Here is a 23,277-nt window from a genome sequence, read left to right as displayed (position 1 = left end):
AGGCTTGGGCCACCACCACACCTGGTTTTGTTCACCTTGTTTTTAAGACAGGTTCTGGCCTGGAGCTTGCCCTGTGGGCTAGCCTAGATGGCCTAGCAAGCCCTAGGGATCTGACTGTCTCCTACACAGCACTGGGATTACAAGTACACGTCACTATGCCTGGGGATCAAACTTCTGTCCTTATGCTTGCGTGAGCCCTCTCTCAAGCCCTTAAGCATTTTTTCTTGAGACAGCCCAACCATTTCTCCTACGTGAATATCAGCTGAAACTTTTGCGTTAGTTCAGACTTTAAGCTTCTAAGCAGCTTTAATTTTCTATTGTTACAAACTCAGTCACATCAAACAATACCCAGTTATCTTACAGCTCAATAGGTGAAAGGTTCACACAGGCTCACTAGACTGAAAACAAGGTATCAGGTATAATAGTGCTATTCTTATTTCTAGATTGTCTATGAAGAGCCAGCTCCTCGTCTTGCCCGGCTTCTACTAGCTGTCCACATCTTGGGTTCATGTCCTTTACCAGTCAGTGGTGACAAGAAGCACTTTAGTGCTGTACTTGACCTCTTGCATGTCACATTTTCAGAACTTCTTTCTTTCTGTCTTGCCACTTTTAATGTTCCAAGGACACCCCTGGTGATTACATAGTAATAATAGCCAGGCAATCCAAGATCATCGTCCTCTTTGGGGCCAAGTGACTTGGCAGACTTCTCTGAGACAGTACTTCCCTTCATTATGACAGAGTCCATAGGTTAGAAGATCTATATCTTTAAGTTGTTATCACTTTGCCTGCTACAGGCATTAGAAGGCAAAGGCCCCTCAAGGAAGTGTTCACTGGGGGATTTCCCATGGGGGTTTGCTGAGGCACAGTAAGTTTCACAGTGAGTGAAGCAGCTATCATTGCTAGGGGTCGTCCATATGAGATCAGAGACCGGGACTTTGAAAGGCCTTGTTTGCCCATTATTCCTGTTATACAAGTCTGTATTGGTTGTCTGGAAAGGCCATAAGAAAGTATCATAGACAGGTTGTTTGACAACAGAAGTTTATTTTCTCATAATTCTGGACTCTGTCAAACTCTGTGGCAGAGTTGGCTTCCCTCTGAGGCCTCACTCTTTTGCAAGATGGTCGCCTTCCAGCCCTCTTCAAATGACCTTTTCTCTGCACAAGTCCTTACTTCCCTGTCATCTAAGGACACCCATAGTCTTGGGTTACAGTTTACTCCACTGGTCTCCTGTAACTTTCATTTCCTCCTTAGAGATCTTGTCTCCAAAGAGAATCCACGCATTCTAAAGCACGGGGATGCAGCACTTCAGCCTGGAACTAAGATGGAAATTAGCAACCTGTAACAGTAGCTAACCAGTCCTAACTTACAGAAGCCTAGCGTGATGGAGGACTAGTGGTTAAAAGATCAGAGATGGGGGAGCTGTTATGAGGAAGGGGACAACTTCTTCTTCCACACTCAAATTTTTTTTTTCTACAAAAATGGTGAGTTTATTTTCTTATAACATACAATGGTAAATGTTTGGGGGGGGATGTTCAGGTTTTTAATTTTTTCTCGGTTGACTTTACACATCACAATATTAATAAACTCTATGAAGCTCTTCCACTTCCATCCAGGTAAGGGATCCAATTGACAGGCAATCTGGTAATACATTGAAATAAAGATGTTTCTCCATCCCCTCCAAAAGTTTAACAATTACTGCCTGCTCCACAGGACAGACAACTTGTTTTTTTAAAAGTCTCCAGACCAAGGGACAGCACAACCCTGTGTCATATTACTTATAATACAGTTTAACAATATTTTATCAAAGATGTTTGCACTTGAGATTATCATTGGAGGAAAAAAAAAACGGCAGCTGAGGATCTGCACAGCAAAAAGAAAGATCACATAAAACATTTCCACTAATATTTAAAAGCCAAATTTAAGCAATAGTAAAAAAAAAAATCAAAACAAGATAATAATACAACCTCTGTTTAAAATGACAGCCATGTCCTGCCTCTTTTCCACTGAATTTTACATATGAACAGACTATATATACTGGGTTTTTGAAGAAATGTCCATTTGGTCTGTTGCACCTGTCAGGTTCCAGCTCCATCCGCTCACTGTCTTTGGGGGTTCACTCAACTCCAAGTTGTCTCTGTCTTTGCCACATTCTGGGTTAGGTGCAGTGTCTCAAGTATACATCTCTCCCTTTCCCTTTACACAGTGCAGAGTATATGGGCATAGGTTACGCAGCTTCTTCTCCTTCACTCCAGGTCACTTTCTTTGTCTAAATTCAAAGCGCTGTTCAGGGGTGTACAGTAGTTGGGCTTGTCGGATGGTATGTAGCCTGGCAGACACAAGCATTTGTAGGAGCCTTCTGTGTTAATGCACTTGGCGTTCTTGCAGAGAGACATCCGATTATTCAGCTCGCTGCATTCATTTACATCTGCAATAAACCAAACCACGGTGTTTAATGCTACGTTACTCACCAGTGACACGCAGCGGCCAGCCTGGGTGCTGTCCACAGTTCTTGGCCACATAAACCAGACAGTTTCCTCATTTTTACCTCTCTCAATATGCAAGATAAGCCTTTATACATAGTAAAATAAGTGATCAGGGAGAGTCTGGAATTGCCCTGTTATTTAATACAATGTCAACATTTGTCGGCTTGATATTTAATATATCCAAGCTACAGTGTGAATGGTGATTTTTTCTTTTTAAAGATTTTTATCCAAAATAACTGCTAGGGAAGTTGTTTATTTCCTAGTTGCCTTCAGTCTTTTATATTTATCTCACATACTCAGGGGAGTCATTACTGAACTGTCAAAATTTAAATTTAAAAGTCAAAATAACTACTTGAGACATTCTGGCCTTTTAGGGGTGGGGCTGGGGGTAGAACATCATTCACAGTACAGTTCTTGAGTAGCAGGCACAAAGTCCTGGGATTCAGTCTCTGACCATGAGAAAAATATGACACTTAGGCTTCTTATATGGGGTGATAACTATGAGTTTTAGCTGTCATAAAAGAAATACAGACTATACCATTGACTACCTTAACTGTTTTTGTGTATAGTCATGTGACATGAAGTATTATTACACTTCATGCATATTTCTAGAACCTTTTTTCATCTTTCCAAACCACAAGCCCACCCATGTATCTGACACATACTCAGCTGACCAGAGCCAGTCACAGGGGACACCAGGGAAAGTGTCTCTTAACGGACACTCTCATTCTTACCGACACAGGTCATCTTGGCCATATCCAGGTGATATCCATCAAAGCAATCGCAAGTGTATCCTTCCTGGACTCTCACACAGCGGCCGTTTTCACAACCATTGAGGATGCCACACTCCTCAGCCTGTAGCTCCTCAAAGCTATTTAGAAAGCCTGCAAAGGCAAAGGCAGAAGCCAGGTTAGAAGTGTTTGCCCTCCTACCCTATTGAAAACTGAATTATTATTATTATTATAGATCTGGTTTATTTTATTTATCTGTCTTAGATACTTTAATGTTAGCTTTAGAATTTGCTATCAAGTATACCTGTACTCGGTGCTAAGCATAAAACGATGCAGTTTTTTATATGAACCAGTCCACTCTTTGAATTCCAATGCTTTATACTGAAACCACATAACATGAGAAAGCAAGCACGGGCTTGAGCTTTGTCTTTCAAATTAGGAAATGTGGAACTTTTTGAATGTTTTATATGAATTTCCAGTCAGAAAGCCTTCTGGGATTGGATTGGTGAACTTCCTGACCAGGGTTCTGTAGGTATTTTCTAAGAGGGCTCCAGGTTTGAGGACAGGCATTTGGGAATTGTAGAACCAAAGAAGAGCCAGGCTGGTTGTGCCCTGTGAGGTCTGTTTACTCTGGCTTCCCACGGAGCCTTCCACAAGAGCCCAAAGGATCAAGTCCATTGAAGTGATTCCAAACATCTTGACAAATGGGAGATACATCAGACTTGTGTTTAGAATAAAGGAAGAAAACAAAGAAGCTCGTGTTTGGCTCTCTTTATAGTTTAGATACAAGCTCTAAAACCATATGAGACATCTAGAGTTTTAACAATATAAAAACAACACGGCCAGCCCTGGAAGTGTTGAGCTATCTTCCCAGAGAGAGAAGTTGAAAATATAAATACATAATCCCCCAAGTACACTGTCACAGTTTATCTTCTCTCTCCAAAGGGGCATTACCGGGCCTCCGAGGTGATTCTCCAATAGAACAGCAAAATATTGTTGCTATTGAAGGCCTAGGAAGTCTTAATTTGCATAGGAGCCCACTAAAACACCCACTTAAAAAAAATAACACATCCGTGAAGTCCCCTTCCCAAAATTTACAGAGAGAAAGAAACAGGCCATCAAGAAATAGCAGACACAGAAAGCTGATTGGAGAAATACAGACTAGTGATGAAATGAAAGCATTTTCAAATCCAACGTATCACAGCAAAATAATTTCAACTTTATAATTAGCAAGATTACATTTTGTTATAGGAATTGCAATGTGCCATTAACAACTGGAACTCAAGACCTCTTCAAAATACTTCTGGATTTTTTTTTTCTTGCTGGGGACTCTCAGAAGACAGTTATGCTAGACTCCTAATTGCAAGCATAACAGAGTATCATTAATGTTGCTTGCCCATGGGATGAGTCTCAAATTGGGCCGGTTATTGGTTGGCCTTTCCCTAAGTCTCCACTCCATCTTTGTCCCTGCATTTCTTTTAGACAGGACAAATTGTGGGTGGAAAGTTTTTTGGTATCCTTATTCCTCTACCGGGAATCCTACCTAGCTAGAGGAGTTTGGCCTCTTCCGTGTCTGTATCCCCACTGTTATGTATCTCAGCTAAGGCCACCAAAATTGATTCATAAGAGCCTCCTCCAACCCAGGAATCTCTAGGGAGTGCCAGACACTTCTGGATTCTCAAGCCCCTGCTCCAAATCTGACATGGTACCTGTTTTATGTAAATGAGTACATCCAGTAGCTGCCAGAACCCCCTGTGGCTATTTTTGTGAAGCAGTGGCAGGGTTGAGTGGCTACAACGGAGACCACGTGGCCTGCAAAGTCAAAAACATTACCATATCTAGCTGTAGTGGGTTGGCCTGATGCTGCTTGTATTCTAATGCTAATATTAGGCCCCCCCAAGACTGGTTGCCCCAGAGACTACAGAGTGACCTTATTTGTGATTGTTAAATAAAGATGCCAACAGCCAATAGCTGGGCAGAAGAGACATAGGTGGGGTTTGGGTTTCCTGGGCTTGGGGTTGCAGAAGGACCACAAGGAAAAGAAGGTGCAAGAGGAAGGAGAAGCCGTCATAGGTTAGGTGAGTTATAAAAACATGTCCCTGAGTGCTGGCCAATTGGAGTTAGGAGCAGCCCAGAAGAAACACTGTAAGTAGTAATTAATATTGAGGTTATCAATAGGAAAGTAAATTCTAATAGCTAAAGAGTCTTGTGTTGTTTAAGGCTTATTGTAAATATGAAGGCTCTGTGTGTCTTTTATACAGGAACTAAAGGGTCAAAGGAGGGGTAGAAACTCCAGGTTGGGATCAAATAATTTCTACCACATCTAGCCTTTCAGAAAAACATAGAGTGATCTCTGCACTAATGAGTTCCAGTTTGGGTAATACTGCTCAAACTGAAGGTAATGGAGACCACAAACCATGAAGGTGATGAGAGCTCTCACTTAGACTCTCTTCCATCACTAGCCATTCATCCATCACTAGCCTCCTGCAGCAGGGCCAGAAGCCCTTGCTACCAGTCAGAGTGTATGCAGGGCCAGGGAGAAGTTTCTGCCATGTAGGCTGTTTAAAGGCCTTTGTGGAATCAAATCCGGAGATGAAGACCCACATGACAACTCTCTATGTTGCTAAATAGGAGCCTAGTGTGACACCAATATGTATGATGATATTTGTGAATTGAAAGGTGCCTCAGAGTCATGTTGCCATCGTCGAGAGCTTCAGGAGTGTTCAGCATGGAAAGTCGTGAAACGGGAACTGCAGTGCAGTAGAGGCTACGTACGAGCTGGGCAGGGGCAGGGTTGCTTAGAGACTTACCTACTGTTTCTGGACTTGTGGGCTTTCTTTGGATCTTGCTATTTCTCCCTTTTTCTTTTTAAGGAGAAGGCTTACTGATCTATAATCTTCCCTGTAATATGATGTGATCATAGTCTTGGGGTTGTGGATGTTCTCAGGCCCATTTTGTGAAGGGACTCAGGGTCATGTCTTGTTGGTAAAAAGGAAGACTACTAAGCACAGGTCTTAGGAATGGGAGAGTAGTAACTCTTGGATAAACCTGGGAGAGGACAACAGGAACGTTCTAGAACTGTATTATACTTGACCTTGGAGAGGGATTGTATATGTATGTGATAACCAAGCTCTCTGGAATGGCAGAAATATGGCATTCTCAATTCTGCTGGATGATCAAAATGCAGCAACCTTTGAAAGAGTCAAGGGTGAGTCATCTCAGATTGCACCAACTAGGGTACTGACTCTGTCAAGACGAAGCGAATGCTCCCAAGAGCAGCTTCCCAATAAGCCTGCCTTTCATCTCATCTAATCTGGCTTGAATTGGCTCACTTCATCAGTGGCGGAGAAATAACCTATCAGATAGTGTTGAAACCAAACCCCTATAAATTTCTAGGTGCTACTCCAAGGCTACTACCAAATGGTGGCCTCTGGAAACAGATGGCAGGGCCTGGAAGAAGAAAAGACTCCATAGTATTTTGTAACTATGATGCAACTCTAAAATCTTAGCCTCAGAATCCATGATCCCCTGAGGCTCCAGCATGTGGGGATGTGGTACAGCTGCTTAAGTGGGGAGCATCCCTTGTGACATGAGAATGGTCCCTGAATTAGCTTTCCTCTCGCTATTACTCTGCAGCCCAGACCCCAGCCAGACAGCTGCCATCTTTCATCCTGAACTTCTGTCTTTTCAAACCTTGCTCTTCCCTGTTTAAAAGCATGGATGTCTCTCCTGTGGAAACAGAGTTTCTGTGTGTGCGCTTTCCTCACACAGGACCCTCTGTCTGGAGGCTGTGGGGAATTTCCTTTCTAGAGGGGACATTATTTTCCCTCCTTCCTCCTCCATGAGAGCTCGGCTCACAAATCTAGAAAAAGCTGGCACCCATCACTTCTTACTTAATAAATCCCCTCACAAATGGATTCTAAAAATTCATTTCTGACCAAGAAGGTTGCTGTTTGTTTGTTTGTTTGTTTGTTTGTTTTTTGACCACCCACTCTAAAATCCTTGCAAACATCAACTTGGTGTGCTGAACCTTTGTCATCTTGTAGGGAAATGGAACTAGACCATGACTTAACATAAAAAGATATGATTGAGCTGTAGCACTTATAACAATAAGATCATTTTCATTACTTTATAGGAAAATGAATATAGTAGTCCTCTATGTAATACTAATCTTGGAATCTGGTGATTCTTATCCAGGTCGGCAAGATACATAAACCAAAGATATTATAAAACCAGCCTGCTGGGCCCACCCAGACATTCTGATGGGTAGGTTTAGACCAAGACCGACATATCTGCATTTGGAACAATTTCCCACAGATCATATTTTGAAAACACTGAGTACTCTTGATCCTAGCTTAACTTAACATGACTGCATGGGTGTACTTACGATCCTGGATGAAGTAAGGGTCTGTTTCTGGGCCATACTGTTCACTGAAGTCCACCAATGCATCCCGTCCATATGGCCGCCGACGCCCAGTCACAGGGATATTGCACAGCTGGGCATAGTCATCTGAGAGGGAAAGGACACTGTTGGGTGACCTTAGACACCTACACATCTCAGAGCAGTGATCTGGGCATGACACACACCATTCAGCAGCATCTCCAGTGTGCCTGGGCTTCCCTCTATGGGAGATGGGCTCATGCACACACTAAATACTGGGATAGAGCATAAAGAATAAACAATGACTTAAAGGAGCTGATGATTTGCAAAACCATTTGCAAATTCTAGAACACACACACACACACATACACAGAGGTGGGGGGACAAGCCTTCTTGGAATACATCAGGCCTCCTGGAGGAGTTGCTTTATCCAACCCTAATATGTATTATCATAAAAAAGATATAAGGAAAAAATAGTCCGTGTTGTAAGTGCAAAGCACATGTCTGTAGGAACAGGACAAATGGATCGCCAACGTTCCTAACATGATCTAACAGCATCTGGAAACTCCCAGCTTGAATCCAGCAGCTGCTCATCTCACTGTCGAACACTGTGGAATTCTCCAGGCCCCATGAACAGGATCATGATGGACATCCAACAAGGATGAGAGTAGTGGTAGCATATCAGCAAGAAACTTAGGACCACACACTGCTTGCTCTGTGTTGTTGTAAGCATTGAATCAACACCCACTTCACTAAAACATTTCCACCCTGAGAGATTTTGCTATTACCCCCATTTTACCGATGCAGACACAGGGTGGGTGCAGACACAAAAGCAGAAAGATCACATCTCAGCTGATACCCAGCAGCACCAGGTCTAAAGCCCCGTGAGCAGGCTACAGAGCACTTGTAAACTGCTGTCTCCTGCAGCTCTTCTGGACCCCTGGGCTTTATTTGCATCTCACCTCCCGCTGCCACTTCCTGTAGCCCACATCCCCATTCCAAGTGTGACCAACCCAGAATGGTTGGATTCTTAACCTTACTCCTCAACCAAGCCATGGGATCTAGAACTATTGGTTACATTAAAAAATGGCGTGACCGATGAATGGGGGGGGGGGGGGGTCACTCCTAATCTACTTTTCTATCTGCTGGGCTAGTTACCTCCCCAGGTGTGTTCCCCAAATACTTGTTGTTTCTCCTGATCCTATGCTCATAGTCCCTTTCCTCTCCTGGCAGCTTCTCCTCTGTCCACTCATGGTCTCTCCTCTCCACCCTCAACCAGGTAGCTCGCATCCCACTTGCCTCTAATCCCTCCAATAATTGGCTGTAGCTGCAATTTAAATGCATGCCTCGATCTCAGGCTCTTTCTTACACTTAATAGTCATTTTCTGAAAGTCTAGAGAGAAATGCTTTATGGGCTGAATGTATGAATTACAGAAAATGCGTTCTCCAAGTATAGTAATGAGCAGTTGGTGAAAAGTCTGAGCTTCCCAGAGGTCAACTGCTTTGCCAGGATGACGTAGAGGCAGCCAGGTACTAGGCTGTCCTATTAGGTAGACAATCTCACCACCCAAGGCAACACTTATCCAAAGGTTTTCAGTTTGTTTCCTCCTATATACAACTAAAGAACAATACTGTCTGGCAAGATGGCTCAGCTACCAAAAGCGCCTTCCACCAAGCCTAAGTTAAATACTGGGATCCACATGGTGGAAGGAGAGAACTGACTCCTGCAAGTTGTCCTCAGACTCCCATAAATGTGCACTGTAGCCTACACACTGAGAATAGCGCCAGAGAAAACAGTGTGGCCTCAGAACACACCGAGTCACAAGATAGGGCAGGAATCCCATGGCTCCCAATCCCTCTCCTCACGGAGAAACAACATCCAGAACCCAGACGCTCCCAACACTTTGCATGAAGCCATTCTGTGAAATGAAATATTAATTTCATTAAGGAAATAACAGAGCCTAAATTAAAACTCTTGACTCAAAAACAAAGACAGACAAACAAAGACCCCCAGCTTCAAGTAGAGCATGAGCCATCGTCCAGTTCTGTATTATTAATGTTTGAAAAGCATGAAGGGCTTCCCTTTGAGACCAGAATTGTTCAAATGTTTGCAAGTTGTAAGAGCTGAGGTCATCTCTCCTGATTTTTATTTATTTATATATATTTGCTGTACATCTCAAAGGGAGGACATCTTTCAATATTTTATAGCCAAGCCATAGTATGATTAAGAGTGGAAATTACACATGAATCAATTCATATACTCAGTTTGGAAGACATAACCCAGAGATGGCTGAGTATTCTCCTCTGGGATGCCTGTCAGCTGTTAGGGAGCCCTACCTAGACTTGAGGTCGAAGGATGCCAAGGGACACAGAAAGGGCCTGGCCAGTGTTGTCTGGCTTCAAGTCTGGGCTCTCCTCCACAAAGCTGTGAGGTGACTGTTGGAAGCATTCACCTTCTGTCAAGGTCAAAAGAGGGACCTCAGCTGGGAGTGAAAAGGAAGGGCAGCAAGTGTCCAAAAACAGCTGCCTGGGAGCTGCACTTGAACAACGGCTATGCAGATGTAAATGAATTACGTTATGGGGGGGAAAGTATTTTGGATTAATTTTAAAGACCTAATCAAGGTACAGACAAGTGAAACTAAATTATGGCCAGACACTGCCAAGTGGTTCCTAAAGAAGTTTCCAGACTTGATCCAAGCTGGAGGGAAGATAGCAGAGAGATGGGGATGGCTAGTTTTAAGACCTGACTCATCTTTCCCTCCCCTTCTCCTGCCAGGCATGGTCACTCAGGATTCTAGGCTCTACTGTCCTTGTTGCTCCCTGTCTCTCATGTATTGCACACTAAGCAGTTCTGGTTAGATGTCAAAATAGCATTTCTATGTCCCATGCTCTGTCTTGTAGCTGAAGATGCGTGACTGTGATCAACACAAGGACACAGTCATCTTTCTGGGAACAAGAAAAGGTTTGTCCTGGTCCATGTCTGCTGTGCCTCCCATCTTCCCATCTTACATGTCATCTCAGATCCTCGGCCAGGGTCAAGGGAGACATGAGCATGGGGAAATGGGAAGAACGTGGGCTTTGGAGGCAGAAGCCCATGCTGGCGTCTTGGTTGTGTTGTTTGCTTTCCTGTTTAGCAATGTTGGGCAAGTCTCAGTTTCTACATCTGTCACGTAGGAGTTATTCTTTAAAAAAACATCTCTATTTATTTTTATTGTCTGGATGTTTGGCTTGCATGGATGTGTGCTTGCCATGTGTGTGCCGAGTCCCCATGGAGGCCAGAAGAGGTAATCAGATCCCCCTCGAACAGGAGTTACAGGCAGCTATGAGCCACTGTATGGATGCTGGGAATTAAACCTGGGTCCTCTGCAAGAGTAGCCAGTGCTCTTAGCCTCTGAGCCATCTCTCCAGCCCCTCCACAGGGGTAATTCTTATCTCATCTTCATATGTTAGTGACCTGTGAAAAGTGACGTAATGTTATAGATTTGCTCATAAAGTAGGAAGCTCAAAGATTATGGAAGTTAGTCTTCTTTTCTTTCCCTTAAGAGAAACCCAGAAGGCTTCATGGAAGATCTCTATATTTGAAGTATTGAAAGTGACATATAAATCTAAATGTCTGAACCGAAGGTGATCCGTGGGCAAAAAAGGGCTGCAGTCAATCGAAGAAGAGAGAAGAACAAATTGCAGGCATTTGCTGATTCTCTTTTGAAGATAATCTGGAGATTTTTATATAGATGGAAGAAACTGGATAGAGAGAAAAAAATGTTCATGAACATTCTCCAACAAGGCATACAACTGGCAATTGCCTTGGCAAATGTGCTTATGTCTGATAAATTATGAACAATAGTACTTTATTTTTGACTCACAGGTTTCACCATGTAGCCCTGGCTGCCTTGCAACTCACAATGTAGACCAGGCTGGCCTCAGACTCACAGAGATCCCCTTGCCTCTGCCTCCCAACGCTGGAATCAAAGGCGTGCGCCACCACACTCCACAGAAATAGCACGTTCCTCAGTAGCAGGTTAACCAAAGTCAGATGCTAGAGGAAGAATGTTATCCTACCAAACGTGACTTCTTTCCATGTCCAAGGGATAGCTCAGAACATTACAACGAGGAGTAGGTAAGGTACCTTCCTCAGAATGTGAGGAGGATACATTTCTAGCATGTTCTGGCCTCTGAGTAGCCCAAGCCCCGAGAGAAACCCACTCTAACTTGGAGGTGCTTGGTTGTGGTTAGCCCTAGATCTGGCTTAATGTCAGCGTCTAGCTTAGGAGACATCAGTGAATCAGGGCTGGCTGCAGTACAGAGGCCAAGAGCAGCAGATCCCTGGACTCTTTCCACAGCTTCCCAGGAGAACCCAGGGAACCTTGGCTGCCTCTTCCTCCAGCTCACCGTGAACACACGCACAGCATACTTTGTCCTTAAAGTCTCTTTGCTTTCCAAAGTTCCCTCTTCTTATGCACACCAATGACAATTAATCACCTAGCTGTCAGGTGCTAGATGCAGGGCGATGACGGCCGAGCAGATCCCGAGAGCCCTCCTTTCTGAGACCCCCAGTGAATGTTTCCATCTGGGGATCTAGCCAAACACAAATGTGAAATGAATAGCTAATGGAAATGGTAACACCTCCACGACTGTTCCCTCCCCATGCCACTCCCCACCTCCCCAACACAAATGCACACAGCTCTAGATCAAAGCTATGACAGGGACACATGGGGTGGCATGGGCCACCACCACTAAGTGCACTAAACAGATCCAGGCCATTGATCACACTAATTTTCTTGGCATGGCAGATTCACACGACAGATGGTCCTGCTTTGATTTCTACTTTAAATGGAAAAAAAAATTTTTTTTTCAAATTACCCCCCTGGAGCCAGTGGGTCTGGGACCCCTGCTGTCAGAAGCAATGGGAAGCACATTACTGCATCCTGGCAGGAAATCTCTGTTTTTGATGACAGACACATCTGTGGGGCTGGTCTGGACAGTCACATGTCACTGTGCCACTCTGGCATATGAGAAACCGGGAGGTGAAGTTTTTGTTGTCTGAGGCAGATTAAAGTCAGCTTTTTAACATGAAGCAGAGGCTGGGCTTGGGTTTTCACACACCGGAGCCGAAGAGCAACGGAATGTGAGCTATGTCTATGTAGGATGAGCAAGGCCCAGGTCTGCTGTAGTATGTATGGGAGTCATGTTTCATGCAGGTTTCTCAACCAGGTGTTTTTTCCTTACACGTTTAAACAGGTACCATTAGTTGATGATGGTATAGGGAGGCAAAGGAGGGACTTGAACGTTTGCCACAGTGACTGCTCGGTCTACAGTTGAACGGAAACTTGTCCTTAACTGAAATGGGCAAAAACGACTTCCTTCTTTAGACCTCACACACACAACAAAAACAACTGCACACATGACATACACAGACACACAGACACACCACATAATCAGACTCATACACACACCACACATGACATATACACCCAAAAATACACTTGACAATGGCCACACACATAACACACCCACAACATACCACAAATGGGCACAACACACCCCCCACAATACACATATGACACATCCACAACACAAACACAATATATACACAATCAGGCACAAAACACAGATACACACACACACACACACACACACACACACACACACTGAATAAAAGGCCTAGAGTCAACAGGCTCAATACACTTGTGTCCTTGTCCCCATTTCTTCTCTTTTTAGCTCCTGGCCTAGATCTGTTTCTTTGAATTTAAGTTCCTCCATCTCTGGACCAAGATATGTGACACTCTTTGATTAGCTGTATCAAAAGTGCTTCATTTGTTGCTTCCTTAATTTATACAACCATAGCTTGAGGATAGCATGAATTTGGCCAAAATTGGATGAACAGGGTGGTGTTTAGGAGCAAGCAAGGGAAGGCAAAAGGAGAAACTTTGCATCTCCCTCCATATGTCAGCAGCAAATGAAGAGAAAAGGTCTCTCAGAGGGGCAGGGTAGGAGTACCATTGACAGAAAGCAGCTCATGACTTGGGTGTGAGGACACATGTCTGTAACCCCAACACTCGAGAGGCAAAGACAAGAGGATCCAGGCCACGCCGGGCTCAACACCAACACTGGAACCAAACCAAACAACCAACCAGACAACCAGACAGACAAGGAGGCATTAGGTTAGCACGGAAGTATGTACACCCTTGCCTACTGCATAGAAAAGGTAGAAAAGGTAAGACAGCAAGCATACACCCTGGAGCTATGGTGAGCCATACACAGCACACTCTTGCATATAGTTTCCTCTAGATCTCAGAACCACCCAAGGGAAAACTGACCAGCCCTGTTCTATTTCTCATCAGAGAGCTACAGTTTACAGCAGCACATGTCTAACACCAGCAGAGAGTTTTGGGTGGAAGTGCTCTGTCTGCCAAACCTGGTCTTTTTGCAGCTGCTCTTATGACACCCTAGGCAAATTGTTCAATGCAGTCCCCAGACCCTGAGCATCAGGTAAGTACTTTGCTCATCAGTCATAAGCATCTGTGGTTCAAATTCCACGGAGAGTCATAACCATGAACGTCGATGAGCTCAGCCTCCGTCAGGGTCAGCTCCATCATTAGCAGGATTTATGTTTATTGAATTTGCTCGATTTATTAGGTGAAAGAGATCAAATTGCTTAATGTTCAATTAAATTGTACTTGTCGAGGACAGGGAAGTAATGAAATCTAAAGTCTTGGCAGGGTTTATACTTCGTGGGACTCCTGTAAACCATAGCACTGAGGAAACTTGCAGCCATAAACCAATCAAGCCTGCCCACCCCCGGCCTTTTCCGAAGGTCAACCTTCCCATGTAGTCACTGCCAGTGTTTCCCATCAGATGACTGATAGCTAGCCAACTAGCTGACAGCAGAGAAGGTTGGCTACAAATGCAATATAGCACAGCTAAATAAATAATTTAAAAAATGGGCGTCCTCTTTGTGTTCTAAAAGCTGGACCCAAACATTTATATTCTTGTAATAGCACTAAGTTCAGCCATACAGGGAGGAAGCCTGAGAATAGTGACTGTAACATGAATTCCTTAAGAACTTGATGGAAGGTTCCCTCACTTCTTAGTAGTCAGGGCTTTGGAAGATACCACTAAGAGCTACTCAAAAGAAACAAGGAGTGGGGTTACTCTTGATGCCAGACAAGAGGAAAGGCTTAACAATGCAAAGAGGGAGCCAGGGAGGGATTTTATGGTATTCCTCTTGTAAAGGGATCTATTTGTTTCTCCCACTGTGAGCATAGGTAAGTCATGTCATTGTCCTCTTCCTGCTCTTGGAAGTGACAATCTAAAAGGCCAGTAACTTAGGAGAAACATCCATAAGGAGTGCACCTGTTTTTCTTTCTTTGGTAAAGCAAGTAAGAATTATTTAGAAGGAGAAAGCGAACACACACTTAAGGCTGAAAGGGAGGCTGCACACCTTGGAAATGCACCAGCACCACTGCCATGTCCACTCAAGGGCACTTGCTTTTGTTTTATGTGAAGTTTTACCTCAATTTAAAAAATAAACACAAATGAATGGGGGCTGCTTGAACACGTGACCAGCACGCACAGGGTCCTGGGGTCCATCCATGATTCTGGTGGTGGTGGTGGTGGTGGTGGTGGTGGTGGTGGTAGTAGTAGTAGTAATAGTAGTAGTAGTAGTAGTAGTAGTAGTAGTAGTAGTAGTAGTGTGTGTATGTGTGTTCTGTAGTTCATTTACTTTTTAAATTTTTAACTAGTAAGTACGGAAACAAAACATCTTGAGGGTCCCTACAAGATTCTATGTGTGAATCTTTTTTTTTAATGTTGAAAATAGATTTTTTCATACAATATATTCTGATTATAATTCTCCTCCTCCAACACTTCCTAAATCCTCCCTACCTCCTCTCCCATCAAATACACACCTTTCCCATGTCTCATTAGGAAACAAACAGGAATCTAAAAATAATAGTAAACAAACAAACAAACAAACAGGAGTGGGACAAAACAAGCAAGCAAAGAAACAGGAAAAAAAAAAGACCCAAAATTAAAAGCACAAGAAACACAGACAGATGCAGGGACACGCGTGTTCACTCACACAGAAACCCCATAAAAGCACAAAACTGGAAAACAGTACAAATGCAAAGGCTATATAAGGTAAAAATCAATCGATCAATCAATCAATCAAACAAACCTGATAAAAGAAATAACCAACTGAATAGCTCTGATAAAGCATAATAAGAAAAGAAACTATTTAAAATGCCCTTGAGTTTGTGCTGATTCTAAATAGAATGTGTACTGTCACCCTGAAAGGAAAAAGGTCCCTGAACCCTGTGGCTGCAATCCGAGGTCACCAGCACTAGACATTAAGGTTATATTAGCCATCACCTCAACCTATCTCACAAACCTGTCCCTAAAAGAAAACTGAGGCTGAGAGATATTGAAAGGTATTTCAAAGCCCAAGTCAGGTTAAATTCTCAAAATTCTAACTACTTAGAATGATAATTTAAACAATAGATATCCATAATTTCCTGTAACAATTGTATTTTAAAGTATTTTAGCTGATGATTAGTTTTAAAGATTACAAATAGAGAAACCTGCTTTGATATTTGTTTAAAATTCTCTTAAGAGGCAGAACTCAAGATCTTAAACAAACAAGCAAAACAATAAGCTACTCCTCAGAACCCAGTGCCATTGTTTGAAGAACAACTTCTGAGTAACTCATGTACTGTTACTTAACAGCAAATGGTTATATGGTTATTCACCAGCATGTATTCCATTCAATTATAGGAAATAAGACATCATTGCTTATAGCAAAATCTGGAATTATTTTATAGTCTCTGGTTCCACTTTATAATTTTTTTTTTGTAGGCTGCTATTTTACCTCATTTTGATGTGGCTCTCCTCTTTCTCCCCCCGCCCCCCAGGGCTGTTTATAATTAGTTACAATCCTAATTTGGTTCATTCTGGCAGGGACATCTTTGGCCATCCTTGCTTAGGGACACATGTTACCAAGTGAGTGGTATCTTGTAGGGATAACCAGTATGTAACCAGCACACTGTTTAGACAGCTCCGCTGGTCTTTGAGACTAAGACTCGGGAACAAACATTAAAAAGGCATCCACGAGTCCAAAACCTTACTCAGTAAGCTGCACTTTCTTCTATTTTACTTGTTTGTTTGTTTGTTTGTTTACTTAATTTAATGTATGCGAGTACACTGTAGCTGTCTTCAGACACACTAGAAGAGGGCATTGGATTCCGTTACAGATGGTTGTGAGCCACCATGTGGTTGTTGGCAATTGAACTCGGGACATCTAAAATGGCAGTCAGCGCTCTTAACCACTGAGCCATCACTCAGCCCCTGCACTTTCTTCTTAAAGGATTTTTTTTTTTAAGATTTCCTGTTAATGGCGAGCAAACAATTACTTCCTAGGTTCCACCTCTGGAAGTTCATCCAAACATGAGATTTATTGTTTAAAAAATTGTGGTTCTGGGAATCAAATCAGGACGTCAAGCATGCTAGGCTCAAGTTCTACCTCTGGGTCCCACCCCTATCTCGGGCTGCTCTTTAAGCTCTTGTTAGCAGCTTTCCCCCAGTCATAAGGGGTGCAATCTGTCGTGTTGCTGGAAGGGAGAATGGATCAACCAAGTACCTGTCATTTACCAATGCTTGCCAGAGCTGGCCAGAGGTTAACTTTTAAAAGGCAGTAGCTGGCAGCTCGGCTCTATCCACAGTAGACTGGGAAAGGGTTTTTAAAGAAAAGGTAAGAGGACATGCAACCTTATCAGTTGAAAACCCCAGGCACACTTGGGGCTGTGGGCTTTTCCGAGCTGTTCTTACAGACATTTTTAGAGCAGACCACAACTGGCTCCGCAAAGAAGGAGAAGCAAACAAAACCTTGAACAACAACAGCAACAACAACGAACCCGGCAACCTTGTATGTAAAATATTTGAAACCCAACTCAGAGTAAACCCGTCAGATCAAGCTGGCACTGAAATGGAAACTTCTAGAAAACTGGACCCAGCATCTCAGATTTCAAAATGGAAAGCCGAGCCTGCTAAAGTAGTTACTTTAGAGATCAACCAGATTTCTTGTATCTCCCAACAACATCATTGGACTTTGGCCTGGTTTATTTCATTTTCTGCCTTCTTTTCTCTACTTTGGCTTGCTAACTTAGACTCAGATATGACGTTAGTGCTGTTCCCTCTCTTGACTGCTTAGCATTACTGAGTGTAGCCAAACCATTGCTGGCACACAAACAGTGTAGTCCCTGGAAAAAAAAAAGCATGGCTTAAATGTCCATCCCCTCATCCAAGCTATCCACAAGTGCTCATGTGCCCTATGACCTCCCAGTGACTGTGGTTAGGGACATTGGACCTTATCACTGTATTCAGGCTGCAGTCTAAGTCTAACGACCTTGAAGGGCCTCTCGCATACCTGCTGGTCCTCTACACTCCAGGGAGCCAGGCTCAGACCACAGCTCATTGTCCACACTTTGCCTTGCTCTATCAGGGTCTGTTATTTTTAGACAACCCCTACTCTTAGGCAAACCATGTTTATTTCTCTACTTAACATATTTTAAAGAAATGGCTACAATGCGATCTCGTAACCTGAATGGGGTCTCCTAGTGTGCTTCTTTTCCACTAATGCAACCACCAGAGCACGTTTTCTGTTTGTTTTGTCTCTTAATGTCCTGAGTACTCTGTCTGCATGCACACCTGCATGCCAGAAGAGGGCATCAGATCCCTTTATGGATGGCCATGTGTGCCATGTGGTTGCTGGGGATTGAACTCAGGACCTCTGGAAGAACACCCAGTGCTCTTAACTGCTGAGCCATCTCACCAGCCCCAGAGCACAGTTTCAGGCTGTTTCCAGCATCTCACTCCTGTCTACCTCCCCCATTTTATACCTGACCCCACTGTTATTTATGTCTGTTCATCTAGTCCAGTGGTTCTCTACCTGTGCGACACGACCCCTTGGCCAAACGTCTACCTCCAAAAATATTTACATTATGATCAAGACAGTAGGAACCACGAAAATAATTTTATAGTTGTGGGGTCACCACAACATGAAGAACTATACTAAAGATTGCAGCACTGGGAAGGCTGAGAGCCATTGATGGAGCCACTTTCCCAGGTCAGCTATCCCTTTCCCATTTCAGAGACAGGGACCACAAAAACACTGTCCACAGGGAACCTTCAGCATGGTGGGGAGGCTCAAGATAAGACCTAGTTCCTGTGGGTGACAACAAGCAGTTGGATAGAGTTGAATTGATTCTGTCCTATTAACACTTAGGAGCCAACTCATAGAAAGCTAATTACAAAAACCAATGCACGTGACAGCCACACGATCCTAGTCACACGGAGACAGTAAAGACACATGGGGCTGGAGAGAGCACGATTGCCTCGTGTCTTGGCTCTTGATTCTCCAATAACTGCCTGAGTCAATCTTGGATTTTCTCTACCCAGTGACCTCGGGTGGCCTAAAATGATGATTCTACAGACTGCAGATGTAAGAGGGCCAGTGTATGAACGCTTTCTTCAGAGTGAAGTTCTCCTTCCTGCCCCTGGGTACTATGGATGTGGACTGTGTTTAAAAGAGCTGTGGACTGGGGAAAACCTTGGGATTTCAGTTTGAAAGGTATTTGCTCTAAGAATTAGGACCTTAGGTTGAAAGAGAGTTAAATTAATTTGAATAAGTGAGTGAACAGTATTTAAATATACAAAGAAATTCAAATTACTTATATGTTCTTGAGATAGGGCATCTAGACCAGGCTGCCTTGCACTCGCTATGGAGGACGAGGATTATTTTGAACGCCCTCAGCCTCCTGCCTTTACACCCCTAGTGTTCAGGTCACAGCAGTGCAACTCCATGCTGGGTTTATGTGGTGCTAGGAATCCAACCCAGGGCCTTTCGTTTGGCAGACATGTTCTCTACCAACTGAGCCTCATCCTCAGCCGCTGTATTTAAGCTTGACCTCTCTGATATTAATAAGGCTGTTTAAATATTAAAAATTTTAAGAGCTGTGGGCTATCTTATCAGCTACAGAACTTTCGAGACATCAAGCGGACAATTTATAAGGGAAGGCTTAACAATTTATGACAATGTTAGGACTTATGTACAGCAGGACATATAATGTCTTCCTTGAGACAGAAACAAGAAGAAAGAATAAATGCATTTTCTAGGAGGTTGTTTTAGGGTGAAATGCTGTATATATTCAAGTTAACCGCTTAGAGTCTAGGTTTTACATTTTGTAGATCTAATACATCGAGTGTTCGCTTCAAAAGCTGTCATTAGCTGGCCCTCTACAGGCATGAAGCCTCCCTCGTAGCTCACACGGTGCACTGGTAGAGAAGCCCGCAGGGCACAAGGGAAGCTTCTTTGTCAGCATGCAGAGCTATTGGGGCCATACCCGTTCCTAAATGCTCTGGCACCCTTAAGAGCTCTTCCTAAACTCCCTTGAATGCCCACCTTGAATACTGGTTTGGATGCTTGCCTCCCTTCAAAGAGATGCTGGCACTGTATAACAAGGTAACCATGTAGAACCGGAATGAACTCAACTTATTTTCTAGAAGGGGATTTAATAATAATCACTTAACATAGGGGTATTTACTGTCCTACAACCCAGGCAGTAGCACAGCTAGCACCTGATCGCCACCTTGAGGCAGGTGTTGGTACTGCCATTCTACGCTGGAAGAACCAGGCTAACAGATGTATAGACATAATTCTTTATTGAATGTTGTTTTACAACCACCCCATTGTAAAAAGAAAGCTTTTTTTTTTTTTGCTTTATGGGAGGGGTGATGTTTCATTTTCTAAATAAATACAACAATCTCTCAGTGAGGAACAGTAAAAATTGCAGGCCAGCCATTCCACACAGCATATAATTTCCCTGGACACCAACATTCAACCCCACAGAAGTGAACCCTGCCTTCATGGAATACTTCCAACTCAGCTTAGAAGGCTTGCATGAGCTTCTAGCTTAGCCATCCTCCATTCTACCTGGATCGCAGTTACTTTTCGGGAATCACAGTGTACAGAACATGTGGCCAAAAGGCTGCATGCGCTCACACTAAGACAGGATTAAATTGTCATTAGTTCACAGAGAGCTCTTAATTTTAGATACAGGAGATTTGAAAGCATGTGCCTAGTGCAGCGGGGAGAACCAGTCGTCGAACCAGAGTGGGATCCTGGGTCTCCTAAGAAAACGCGGTGGCCCTCTGCTGTGCTTCCCAAATGGGATGTTCCCGAGTTATTATTAACATTCTCTGGAAAGACATTTCTTGGAAAAGCCCTTACGCCATCAACGCTGAAAGGGTTTTTACAACTATTGCCCAGTTACAATATTTTTTCAAGTGTCGCCTGCAAGTCAAATGTCTGTCTTCCTTCTCACCTCAGGACTGTTACACAACAGCTCACACTGGGATCTTTGAGAACGTGGGAGAGCCAGGCCATGCGAGGATGTGGAAGTCACGGGCTCAGTCATCTCTAAGGCAGAGTCTAAATTCTTTTACTTGGGTAAAACCATATAAAAAGGTGGTGCTAGATTAGATTTACAGCATTTTGACACAGGGAAAGTATCATGCGTATATTTAGGAGACAGATTTAGGAATAAAACACCCTAGTTCACAATTCTGTCTTTCCAAACATAAATTGTGAACACGTCACAAACTTTTTGGCCTACTATAGAGAGTATGTTTGGTAAATAACAAAATGAAGGAAGAAATGTATAGTTTTAAATACATTTAAATTTAAATATAAAGTTTAGATTGAAGTTGAAAGTGAAAACAGGAGAATGATATACAATTTAGATTTGCATCTCAGGAAATGGATCTCTCTTCTTGTCAACCCGAGAAGCACATAACTTACTGGCCATAACACTGGTGTTAAGAGGCAGGTACATGAAGGGCTTATGCAACTTAATCATTTGAAAAGAAAATCCTTTCTTTTAGGTAGCGTCCACCTAAACAGGAGACATTAGGTAATACTGTCATGGATCCTCATGTATATTCACTTCATGCATCTCATGCTATTTATCAGTCACTCATTTAACACCCACACGGGAAACAGAGATGACATAATTACACCTAGTCCCAGCTTTCTGAGTTCAAGTCTCAGGTCAACATTTCTGTTTATTTTAAATGAGATGATTGTATACAATATATATGTATTAAAAACAAACTCAAGTAGTGAAAAGGATATAAATTTATAAGAAGCCATCAACACAGCTATGCATGTTCTTTCTTTGAATGTATTACGCAAAAGACAGTTTACTCAAGTTGTTTTATGCCTCTGTATAAAATATGGCCTATGGCTGGCAATATGGCTCAATGGGTAAAGATGTTTTCTGGCAAGCCTGTTGACCCAGACCTACAGGATCTCACTACACACACACACACACACACACACACACACACACACACATACACACACACACACACACGATAAGTAAATGTAATAAAAGTTTAAAAAATGGCTTAGCAGCATTCTCTACCAGGCTCTGTAGCTGTGCTTCAGTTAGAAAATGCCTGCAGAGTATTCTCCACTGGACAGATGTATCACAGCTCATCAGTCGGCTCCAGACACAGGCAGTTTCATTTCTCCTTATGGTGTTTGGTTTTCTGTCACTCAAACACATCCATAAGATGTGTTCCCCAAAAGAGTTAGTGACCCCAGTATTCATATGCATTTGTATCTTCAGACTGCTTAGTTGCAATCTAAAAGGACAACAATTCTAATATACTGACCACTATTAAAATATGATTGAAATGTGTGCCTTTGTGCCACTGCCATTTCCATTGAGACTGTAACAAAAAAATGAAAGCGAGGGCCACTCTGACCAATAATACCAGAGCTCTCAAGAATGCTTCTAAGGTGGATGTATGCTGTAGTACAAGAGACTACCAACAGGGGGCACTCTCCCAACACTGCAGTTAACCCATTAGTTAACCCATTAGGTAAGCACCTGACATGCATACATTTTAGAAGGGAGCTCTCCATCAAGACCTTATGTTCAGTTACCTTACAACATGGCTTTCTGAATGATTTATCCATCGGGAGTAAAATTCTTTACATAGTCTAATTATAAACACGGCGATTCCTGGGTACTATAGAATCTAGTGTTCAAATGTGTCTGCCTTTCATTGCTCACAGAAAAAAGTTTATCTTCGTTTGATAACAACAGTATATATGTATATATGCATGTATGCATATATATGTATATATATTATATATGTGTGTATATGTATGTTTGTGTGTGTGTGTATATATATATATATATATATATTCCAAAAACATTAAGTTTATGCTTTATTTGGGCAAGAATCATTGGCCAACTGGGTATATATGACCCATGACCCATCCGGCCCGTCAATGTGCATGGCTGACACTGCTTTCATTTGATTTGCAACCCTCACTACTAACTCTAAAACCACGTCCTGTTGCCTGCATCAGCACACCATACAGGAACACTAAAAGGTTTCAGCTTCAATTCGCCACTCTGTTACTTTCATGTTTCAAAAAAAAATGCTGTGCATTTCAAATGCACTTTGAGTTCTGGGGGAGCGAGGACTTGATCACACTAAACCCACAGAGTCTGGAGGCAAGATGCCTGGATCTGACTCTGGCATTGAGCAGGCCTTGACAATGCAGGCTACTCCTCCTCAGCCACATCTCCTCCAGCAGGAGGCAGTGGTTGTG

General features: G+C 43.0%; 1 protein-coding gene across 14 annotated transcripts in view; it reads right to left on the bottom strand.

Annotated features, from left to right (window-relative positions):
* Positions 1-284: 284 nt before the first annotated feature.
* Positions 285-23,277, bottom strand: part of Ltbp1 (latent transforming growth factor beta binding protein 1) — a 387,033-nt gene continuing 364,040 nt past the window's right edge. For 7 of the 14 annotated variants that reach the window (NM_019919.4, NM_206958.3, NM_001331234.1 and 4 more), the window contains 3 exons: positions 7,602-7,724; positions 3,218-3,367; positions 285-2,425 (listed from right to left, as the gene is read on the bottom strand). In NM_019919.4, the coding sequence (NP_064303.2) occupies positions 2,244-2,425; positions 3,218-3,367; positions 7,602-7,724 (455 nt within the window). In that variant the 3' untranslated portion in view covers positions 285-2,243. The remainder of the gene's footprint in view (positions 2,426-3,217; positions 3,368-7,601; positions 7,725-23,277) is intronic. The other 7 variants (XM_006524348.4, XM_030249831.1, XM_006524350.4 and 4 more) reach the window with 2 other exon arrangements.

The sequence above is a fragment of the Mus musculus genome, chromosome 17, assembly GCF_000001635.26.
Source record: "Mus musculus strain C57BL/6J chromosome 17, GRCm38.p6 C57BL/6J".
In the NCBI taxonomy this organism is placed as follows: Eukaryota; Metazoa; Chordata; class Mammalia; order Rodentia; family Muridae; genus Mus; species Mus musculus.
The sequence above is the reverse complement of the archived record's forward strand: the minus strand, read 5'-3'. Positions and strand labels throughout refer to the sequence as shown.